This window comes from Populus euphratica, unplaced genomic scaffold (genome assembly GCF_000495115.2).
Source record: "Populus euphratica unplaced genomic scaffold, PopEup_1.0 scaffold205.1, whole genome shotgun sequence".
In the NCBI taxonomy this organism is placed as follows: domain Eukaryota; kingdom Viridiplantae; phylum Streptophyta; class Magnoliopsida; order Malpighiales; family Salicaceae; genus Populus; species Populus euphratica.
Window position 1 is genome coordinate 337,987 of NW_011500090.1, and position 11,211 is coordinate 349,197.

At 34.3% G+C, this 11,211-nt stretch overlaps 1 protein-coding gene across 1 annotated transcript; it reads right to left on the bottom strand.

Annotated features, from left to right (window-relative positions):
* Window positions 1-3,742: 3,742 nt before the first annotated feature.
* LOC105109123 (peroxisomal acyl-coenzyme A oxidase 1-like) lies at window positions 3,743-10,897 on the bottom strand. Its single transcript, XM_011003723.1, has 14 exons — window positions 10,632-10,897; window positions 10,314-10,422; window positions 10,127-10,188; window positions 9,725-9,934; window positions 9,389-9,476; window positions 9,141-9,303; window positions 8,680-8,878; window positions 7,629-7,826; window positions 6,824-6,955; window positions 5,899-6,019; window positions 5,497-5,607; window positions 5,047-5,116; window positions 4,270-4,453; window positions 3,743-4,196 (listed from the first exon to the last, which is right to left on the bottom strand). The coding sequence occupies exons 1-14, from the start codon at window positions 10,767-10,769 to the stop codon at window positions 3,987-3,989; spliced, it is 1,995 nt and encodes a 664-aa protein (XP_011002025.1). The 5' UTR covers window positions 10,770-10,897; the 3' UTR covers window positions 3,743-3,986.
* Window positions 10,898-11,211: the final 314 nt, after the last annotated feature.

An 11,211-nucleotide genomic window follows, 5' to 3' on the forward strand; every position in this document is an offset into this window, starting at 1 on the left:
AAAAAAAAGATCCAAAACAAAACAAGTAGTAATAAAAAGAAAGATGATAAAATTTGATATAAAAATAAATTAAAATCAAATGTCAAGCGATGAAATTGAAAAAAAAAATCAATATTAAAGGGATAAAAAATAACAATTAAAAAAATAAAGATCAAATTTGATATAAAAACTAATGAAATCAAATGGCGAGGACCAAAATTAAAGGGAAAAAAAATGAAAAGAGACAACATTTGACATAAAAATAAATTAAAATTAAATGTTGAGAAGTGAGATTGAAAATAAAGTTAAATTAAAAAAATAAAGATCAAATTTGAGAAAAAAATAAATGAAATCAAATGATAAAAGGCTAAATTAAAGAGAAAATTAATTTGTAAAAGATAAAAGAAAAATAATAATAACAATAAGTAGCAATTAAAAAATAAAGATTAATAAAATGAAACCGTTGTATTTTACCAATAAGAAAAGAGAGCAAAGAGGGATGAGGAAAAAAAAAGTTCATTAAAGTCACACCACTGATTGGATGCCAACATACACTCCATTACCGGTAAGCACTTGATGTGTTACTCCTAACACTATTATAAAAGGAGATGTTTATATAATGAAATAGCTTGCATGCATCATCTAAAAGATATAGGCTCCTCTAACACAACATTACACGTAACACCTATTTGTTTTTTAAATATATTTTATATGTATGTTAAAAGATTGAATTGCCCCAACTCTATTTGATAATTATACAAAATCTATAATAAATTGATAAAAACTCCTCGGAAGAAGGTTGAAAATTAAATAAAATACCAAGGATGGTTAAGTAATTACATGCTGCAAAAGAAGACAAAAGGCAAAAACATTCATTTTACCAAGGCCCGTTAGTTTTTTATTATTATTTTGTTTTTGGTAGTAGTAGTTGTCAATTTGTACATATAATTTAATTTAAGGGGGATAGTGATGAGCTTAGTAAAACACACAGCATGTTAAAGATGATAACAAGACTGTATGGATTCTAGGAAGCAGCTGTGGATGTGTAGTTTGTGAATGTATATATACATGTGCTTAGTAAAACACATAGCATGTTCAATTATAAGTTAGATAGAGATGATAGCCATCTTAGTTAGTACCCTTATAAATTGTTGACTGATGCTACTAATATTCATTCTTTTATATTAAACCCTAACTTCGTAGATAGGAAGATTTAATTCACTTTGTAGATTCACTTTTCATCCATCAATATCTGCAAATTATATACAAATAATGTTAAATCTTTAGTTGACTTATTGGGTTTCGCTCAAAATTACGGAAGCAAGGACCAATAGAACTAATTAAGGGTGAATAATAATTAAAAAAAAATTAAGGGTGAATAATAATGGGACATTTATTAAGGGTTACCCTTTACTATTCCTCCGTAGAAAAGTACCCTTGAGGCTTCAATATCGTGAGCCTCCTCAGATTATTGTCCAATATGACTTGTTTCAAATTAAACACTACCAGCAGTGAAAGATAGAGGTGAGTTAAGACTCGAGGGTGTAATATACTTTTTACACTATATTTTTTTGTCCGCAGTGTTATGCTGCGGTGCAGGTTATTTTTTTAACAAGAAAAAAGAAACTCTAATAATGATAACCTTAATAAATTCAGATTAACTTTATCAATTTACAATTTAAAATAATCCTCAGAAAAAGAAAAAGAAATAAAAGGTTTTAAAGTCAAATAATAAAATTAAAAAATTAAAAAAAAACTAAAGTTAAATAGAATTAATTTTTAAAGTCAAATAATAAAATTAAAAAATTAAATAAAAAACTAAAATTAAATAAAATTAATTTTCAAAATCAGCAACTTTGATCATGAAACGAGATAATTATAAAGAAAATTAAAAAAATTATTAACAATTAAAAAGTTAAAAAAAAAATAAATAGCAATCAAAATAATAAAAATCAAATTTGATGTAAAAAATAATAAGAAAAATAATGAGAGATTTAATCAAAAAATTAAATGAAAAGGATAAAAAAATAAGAGTAATTAAAAGAATAATAACTAAAATTGGATTAAAAAAAATGAAATAAAATGTCAAGAAATAAAATTAAAAGAAAAAATTAAAAAATGAGAAATAAATCTAAAATAAAATGTCAAGAAATAAAATTAAAATAAAAAATTAAAAAAAATGAGTAATTAAAAAATAAGAAATAAATCTAGAAAAAAAAAAGAAATGAAATAAAACAAAATTTAAGAGAATGAGTATCATATTTAATATAAAAATAAAACTAAATTAAATGAAAAGGAATGAAATTGAAAAAAAAATCAAAAAAATCAAAACAAAAGAAGATCAATTAAAAAAAAAGAATCATAATTGAATTTTTTTTCTTCATTATTGTTTTTTATAAAAATAATATTATTATTTTTTTAACTAAATAAAAAAAAAAGATTCGCTATTAATAGATACACATCTAGAGGAAGAAATATGAAATCAAGTTTATTAATACTCTTTAATTATAAAATTTGTGAATAGATGCACAAGCATCATAATTCCCAACTCTTCAATTATGAATTTTTAGGAACGCCGTTTACACTGCATTCTTAAATGGTGTCTAATCTCTTGATTTTGAAGTTGGTGCTCACGTGGTTGACGTCTCCTTAGATTTTCAAGTTTAACATTTTTCAAATAAACAGGAGTACTGTAGGAAATAGCTAAATTATCAAATATAGAAAATCATAAATATATGATTCTCTAAATATATCCTGAATTAATAACAAGTGCTAGTTTTATCTAATATGAACAATATTTATAATTAAATTTTCAACTCACGTAAACCAAGCTACCACATAGTATATACACATATGTTGCCACACAATCTACAGTAGCTAATCAACATGCACCCCACGCAGGGTAATATTTGACAGGGAAAGCAAAATTAATATAACAATATAATTAAAAAATTTATTTATTTAAAATAAAAAATATTAAATACTAAATAGAAAAAATTTAAATGTTTTGCAGGTATCAAGCTCCTGGTTGTCTCCTCTAGTTTCACCCCCGCACCCACGGTTCATATTTTGGTTGTAACCCAGCCCAGCCCACACACTAACACAATATTTATTTGAAACCACACATGACACTTGTATTTAAGAAAGAAAAAAAACTAAATACATCTAAAACAAGACCAAGCTAGGAATAAACTTACTTGTAACCCACACCAAGCCTCCAGTCCAATAGATTTTCCGAGGTATTCCTTTGTTCGAATTTGCACTAACAGTTACAAAACAAAAAAAACGAAACAGCAGCAGCAGTAAGAATGAAAGAACGTACAGTAAAATGTTCTCAATAAAATAATGAGGCAGTTTTCGATAAAATGTTCAGCGATTTCTCTCATGGACTCCTCCTCAATTTGGTAATCCAAACCTAAGAAGGCAAAAGGCCGCTAATTCTTTCTTTTTTATGCGAGGAACTTGCATCCTCTCTAGATCTGGGACGAGCTGCGGTTGTGATATCATACTCCGACGAAAACGCAAAATTTTCGTAAGTTAAATTTTCTTTCATTAAGCCCATTCATCCAGCGGTTCGAATTCCGTTCTACAACACACGATTGAGAGAAACACGTGTAAATCAAGTCGTCCACACACCATTCTCCCTCCAACCACTACAACAATGAGAACAGCAAATACAAAGGAAAGAGGAAATTAACTTTACTTTCTGATGGGGGAGTGATGAATCGTAATTTTAAAATTTCAAAGGGGGGAGAAAAGGCCGGGAAACAATGGCGGGATGATAAAAGATGACAAGATCAACAAATCTTGCTAATATCCACGGCTCATTTGTCACAACTAGGAGCCGAGAAGAATAAATATACCAACCATATTTTCCGTTCGATGATACAAATACAATAGCTTCTAACCACGAAAATAAAGCCCAACCTCGACCTCCCTGGTGGTTACGGTCTTAAGTAACCTTATTAGCTTTATTATTCATAACTTCAAAGCACAGCACTCACTTTTCAGAGTCTTGAATTACGGAGCTGTTGCTTCAGCATAGGGTGAACATATTCATGGTAGCCATCAGGCACAACCGAGTCATTCAGAGGATCCTTCCACGCTTCTTCATAAAGTTTGGGATACACATTTCCATCATAGCGGCCGAGAACCGAACCAAGGTAGTGATCAGTGTAATTAAACGCGTCAACAAGTGCAATTGCATTGGGACGGATCTAAACCATGACATCACTAATCAGAAATGGAGCTTAGAAAAAGGATAAATTGAATAAATCACTGGAAAATAACCTGGGAATACAAAGATCTCAGCTGATCATTTGCGAGTGAAGCCTGCTTCGCGGTAATGCAGCCAGTGGAGAGGAAATCACCCAGATATTTGTGAAGAAGGTTTAAAGCATAGATGTAGCATAGATTCTGCAACTGTTGATTCACCCCCTTTCCTGGTATATCTTGCTGTAATTTGTCAATGAACCTGGAAGAGAAGGAAAACGGAGAAAATGTAAAGAATCAGGAAAAACCAAATCACCAAAAATTGCAGAAAGTAAAGTATCATGGATTATATCAAGATTGGACATCTCAGATCACGCTTCGCAGACAATATGATACAGAGAGCTCGCTGATAAAAAATCAGAGCCATAATTGCATCACTTTCTCAAGCACCAGATATTGATGCAGCACAAATGGTTAACAATATATAGGCCTTTGGCTCCACGGTAGTGGCCTCTTGATATGTACCAAGAGGTCATGGGTTCAATTCCTAGTAGGAAATGAACTTGCTACACCCCATGCAAGAGGTGGTGTCTACGTTACCCCTCATTCTTTGTTGTGGTGGTCAGATTCATCCCTTGCCGTGGCAGGCGTTAAGTCAGGTTCCTCCTTCCTCCTACCACTAACAACTAGCCACTGATGCATATTGGCTTGTAAAAAAAAATGGTTAGCAATGTAATTTCAGAAAAAAGCTTCAGTTCTATTCATGTGTACCAGAGAGCCAAATGCCTATCATCCATGGTTTGTTAAATCTTACATGCCAAGTTTTAAGTGGCACATGAAGATGAATGAACTTACTTGGAAACCACAATTAATTGGCAATGAGCAACAGCAGCCTCAACTAGATCAGCGGAGAGTTCAGCAAAACCTGAAGCAAAAGGATGAATAAGGTTTAAAGGTATATAATCCATCAAAATACATGTGACCTTGAAAGAACCAAAAAATTACTCTTTTGGTGCATGAGGGGAACATATAACCAGTAGAATGCAGCAATTTCAATTTCATAATCAAATTCCAGTATTTCTATCAGCTCAATCGAACAACAAAAATTGCAAGCCAGAAAATCTGACAAATTCACCGCCAGTAGGGGTTGATAAAATGTTGTCATGGACTTGAAAACACAAATTCCCTTTGTTCCAAACATCTTCAAGTGCTCACCTCACATATTTGGTAGAAACAAAGTATAAATGAAGAGAAGAGAGTTGACAGGAAAATACTTCTATCTAAATCAAGGAATAGAAAACATACCATCTTCAGGATTTTCAAATTTGCTAAGATTTTGAGCACGGGCAACACACATCCTGGCAGACCTGGCTTCAAATGCCTCCAGCACTACACTAGGCTTTAACCAATCCTCAGCTGCATTTATGGAATAAATAACACGGACTTCAGCACATGCATATAAGATTCCAAGAGATCTGCTCACTGGCCGTCCAGTGGGTTGATATGTTGGAGAAAAATAGGTTGGATAAAATTGTGATAAAAAAGCTAGTGTATTTGGAAACCAATGAGCACCATCTAATCAAATATGTCCAAGAATTTAGATTCATTAAGCCTAAACTCCTATTGATTTAATATAATTAACTTATCATTCAAAATAAAGAAAGCACAAGGAAATACATAATAGAAAAGAAACTAATAAGACATTACCCGTTTGAACATCACAACAACACTGTAAAAGATCCTGGACTCGTCCCAAATAAGCTGTTGTTCCAACAGGCTTTTTTCCAGAACCAAGCTGAGAAACAGTCTTCATCAGAAACCTTGCAACCTACAGAAAATGTTTTTTTAAGTGGAATGTCAAAAACAGATCAAATTATTTTAGATGAATTACATATTTGAATATGTGAAGGCATGGCAGCAAAACTAAATTAGCCTATAATATCATCTTTCAGAAAAGATGAATGACAAAGTCCAGCCACCAGTTCTCCATGTATCATGTTACAGCCCATCCTCTACTATCTCAGTTATGGATGTGCATCATAAACCTCCTAAACCAAATACGTGTTAGATTCCCTGCATTTTATGTGTGGTAAGGGCCAGGCAATTTGGTCAGCAGTTTTGAAGGGTTTCAATTTGGCTGCCTATAACTCAGAGAGTCTGGTGCTTAGTATCCAATTCAAGTTTCCTAGGCAAGCTTTTTATTCGAGAGTCCAGACCTCTAATTTCTTCTCTTCTTTTTTTTTCCTGGATCCTATACAAGGATCTTTTCCTGTCTGCTATGTGCTAGGACACACAAGGATTCAGAGACAGTTTCCTGCATGTACGGAGATTTTTAAGTGCAGCCATTGTTAATTCCCATCCTGGCTGTGAAATCTTCCCTTTCTGTGCCCATGAACATGTAGAGGTCAAATCATGTACATTATTACACGTGCGATTGATCTGTAATTTTTATTCTCCCATGTTTGTATATCAAGCTCAATCCAGGGTTTTATCATGAGAAAATAAATGAAATAAAGCATAATCTGTCTTCTTCTATCAAAGAAATACTTTAACCATTACCTGTTGCCATATCTAAAATGAAAACACAGATATTATTAAATATAAGAATGATGATACCCCAGTTTCCATATACCTGTAGAAGAAGCACAACATTGTCTCCTTCATATGTACAGGCAGGGACATATACTGCAAACAATTCAGGAAGCCCACTGGCACAAAGATAACCATGGCCACCACACAGTTTCCTACATTCTTCAATAGCATCCTGCACCCAAAGAGAACTTTAGTATTAAAAAATTGGTGTGTAAGAGCAATCATAACAAATAAGAAACAGATAAAAAAGTGCCATGCTTGAAGCTAATACCAGAGAACTTTACCATCTGGACCTAGTTCAAGCACACGAGTTTTGTGTGTACGAGGATAAAATAATTACGCCCAAGAGCATAATTGAATGCGGAAGATAGAATAGCTAAATTACCATCATAAGAAAATCTTTGCTCCAACTATCATGACATTTGAAAAATACTTACATTTTAGAAATGGATTTATTAATAGTATGCCACAATTTTGCATTCTTCAAATGGATGAATTGGTAAACAGTGCTTGTCTAGAATAATCACATTTTAGACAGTACATTGAACAATGCAGGCCATCCTTCCAGAATAGTGTTATGCTGGGGAAACAATTCAAAGAAGTATGCGGAAGCAGCTAAAAATTGGGAGTCAAGTATGCTCAGAAGAGCATTGGGCCATGAGTTTAGTTTTAAATTAAGATTGCCAAGTTTAAACTCAATGAAAGCTCAAAAGCACTTTAACTACTTGGCTTGTGAAACCTCAGTATGCTGCCAATCCTTCAAAGAGCAACAACCAACCAAGTTTGAAGAAAAGGGAAACCAACTGATAAATTTTAGTAGAAAAATGCCAGTGGTAGTTACATACAGCAGTGGTCGTGGTAGTCAAAGATTTCAAACCCGCAGTACATGCATGAGCCTCAGGTAATGTAGAAAAATCATTAGCTTGCAACCTCTGGGTCACATCCGTATAAAGCCACTTCAACCATTCACCAACAAATCTGAATGCATAGGCAGAAGCCAGCAAAGGAAAGAGTCTGCTTTGCTGAGTTTTGTAATCAATCACCTAAAACAAAGTAGATAGCAAGACCATTAGAAACATTCTCTAGGGACAACTAAATACCAATGTCCAATCAATAGTGGCGACACGGGTGCACAAACACTTTCTAACACAGTTTTCAAGATTATACTTTTTAGTTTGGAAGTTTGGATCATAGAAACAAAAGATACAGACACATTACCAAAATAGTCATTTCAACATAAGTTGTAACAGGGTATATACAGCCATTTCAACCCGTAAAAATAGAGAAACATGGACACCTTTGTATGGTTACATGCATATGTCATGAAATCTATATCTATGGCAGTCTTCACAATTTGGTATATCATCTAACAAAATTTCTATTCTAACTGGGATACCAAAAGATCTGGGCGGGGGGATTTTGCCTTCGCTGCTTCACCCTCAAATCTCAATAGTGGCAGGTTCTATACCCTGAAATTGCATTTGTTTTCCTTTTTTGACATTTATTAATATATCAGTGCACAAATTTTGTGAGTAATGAAACATTGTAAATTAATAACATACAGGGACATGATTAAAAAAAAAAAGTTATGATAAATAGTTGTCAAGGGATTTGAGAGCTCGGCAGATTGTGAGAAGACCTTCGCGTCCCCCATCCCATGTCAGGTTGGGTTGGATTAAATAGCCAACCCCACTGCCAACTGGGCAGAGGTACTAAGATCTTCTCAGTAGCAATCTTCCAGCAATTACCAGCTTACCCTAAATTAAGCAAACAATAAATTAAATGGTACTCACCAACTACCAGTAAATTTATTGGAACGAAGTTGCCTCTAAGATATTTAACAAAAGCATCCCAAGATTATGATAACAACTAATAAAGAAAGGTTTTTAAGTATACCTGAGTCTCCATACCACCATCCTGTGAACCAAATTGTCTGCGAACAGCGCTATACCTTGTAGCAATACAAACTGCCCTAGATAACGCAGTAGAAGCATCAGCTACAATTGTTTGCCGCACGAACACCATGGTGCCATAAATCAACTGCCGTGGAACATTGGATTGCACACATTTCCCTTCCCTTGTGACCTGCAGCACCCTGCATTGTTCAAAACAAAATCACATGTAAAATTCTGGTGTTATGAAAGATCATGATCTGAAACTCTCTTACACCTTTTAGAAGAGTGTCAAAATTCCACTATTAATTACTGCAGAACAAAAGGAAGGCACTGATCATTTAGATGCAAATTCTAGAAGAGGGGTCGGTTCAAGATGGCCAATTATGATCCTACAAGAAACTTATGACATCTCAAAGCTCCATGAGGAAACAGAAAAGGGGGAGAGGCATGTGAAGTACCAACCTCATTAGCATCTGGTTCCTTGGGATGCGTATGTGATCAAATGTCAAAACACCGTTATCCATGGTGTTATATGCCCCATTTCCAAATTTCATTCCAATATCACCAATGGTTATGCCAGGAAGAGGCATGTGATCATCCAGGCTCCTAAGCTGGACAATAAAACCTGAAATTCACATTTTAATACAACTAATTAATACTTGGTGGACCCTTTTCATAAAGGGATTCAGAAAAAATGGTTTGGTGCTTACCATGCACTCCATGTTCTTGACCATTGGTTATAAGGCGTGCATAAACAACAGCATGTGTGGAAACTTTACCTAATCCTCCAGGCCACCACTGCAAAACAGGGTGAAGTAAGGATAGAATCCTTCTCAAATAAGAAGAACGAAAATCCTGTTTCAATTCAATATTTCACACTTGCAGCAAATTCATCTCCATGCATCCCATGGATGTTCAACCACATTAGCATGAAAATATGAACACTTCTCTCCAGTCTCCATACATGATATTAGATCAGTCTCGTACATCATCGATTAATCTATCTCAAAGAAATTAAGAAGGCTCTTAATGACCAATTTACTTACTTTGGATGAAGTTAATGTAGGACTGTGAATGACAAACTCATCTGTCTCGGGATCGAAGGTTGCAGTTGTTTCAAGCCCTTGAACATTGGATCCATGACCAAGTTCAGTTTGTGCATAGCAGCCAATTATCTGCATCTTATATGCCAATGGCAACCACTTCTGTTGCTGCTCATCAGTGCCTTGTCCTTTAATAGCAGGTATAAACATTCCCTGCCCACAACACACACACACACACACACACAAGGGGAAATAGAAAAGAAAAGAACTCAGAGACCTTGTTTATAATCATCAAGAAATGAGCATGGAAAAGAGCATCTTCAATTTAAATTATCAAATTAGCAAACATATTGAGAAAGCAACAATTGATGCAAAACAAGGAGTAGACTAGACTGTAGAGCTTACCCAATGAAGATCCGTAAAAGAAGGTTCATCCACAAATCTCCTTAGCCACCAAGCCTCTTCTTCTGTAATAACACAGCTTCCAAAGTTGGACCATAAGCCAAAAGGTGAAAATTTAACAAAGAATTTAAGGGAGGGGAGGAGCAGCATTGCAAAACAATGTCAGCTCCGCAGTAAAAGATGGACGGACCAGTAAGGCGAAGCTCAAGGATGCGTTTCCATGCATGAGCTGTTTTTCTCAAAGTGTTTTTGAACAATTCCTTCCTCCCTAGCCGAGTTCTGCCATCCTTTTGAAACGCCTACAAACCCTCAACATAGTATACTAATTAAATCATATCAGAGGAAAAAATTATTATCAATATTAAATGAGCCTGAACAATATAATAATAATAATAATTGATCACTTGCTGCTGAAATAATTAATGCTAAAAATTAGCGTGAAGAAGCTTCAGTGAAACTCCAATTAGTCCAGAAGAGATCAACTCAAAAAGAGGGAGAAGAAGAATACCGGATCGGAGGCGACCAGACGAGCCATGCGGTCTGAGAGGTCAAAGGCGTGGCGAGAACCAGCCCACACGATCTTCATCGCATCCACATCGAACTCAGTCTTGTTCCTCTCGTGAGCCAAGCAATCCTCTCCTTTCATTTTCTTTTGTTAAAACTACCAGACTCTGCAAAATAGCAAGGACAAAGGGAGAGGGTTGGACTTGGATGTTCTTCTGGTAAATAGATCGATAGGGATAGAGTTTGTCGAAGCTAGTAAATAGATCGATAGGGATAGAGTTTGTTGAAGCTATAAAAGGGAGGGGAAGGAAATTAACTTTGGTTTGGTTTGATGGGGGTAGCAGCTTGCATACAATGATAACAGGTAGGTGAGGAAGCGACATGGACATTTATAACTTCAATGGTGTTGTGCTTTTCAAGACGTTTTTCTCACGATTTTTTTTTTTTTTTTTTTTTGGATTTTGAAAAGTTGTATGCTGCGTTCACATTGATTAAAGTGTTTTTTTATTCATAAATTTATTAAAATAACATTTTAATATAAAAACATTTAAAATAAAATAAATAAATTATTACAGAAGTGTTTT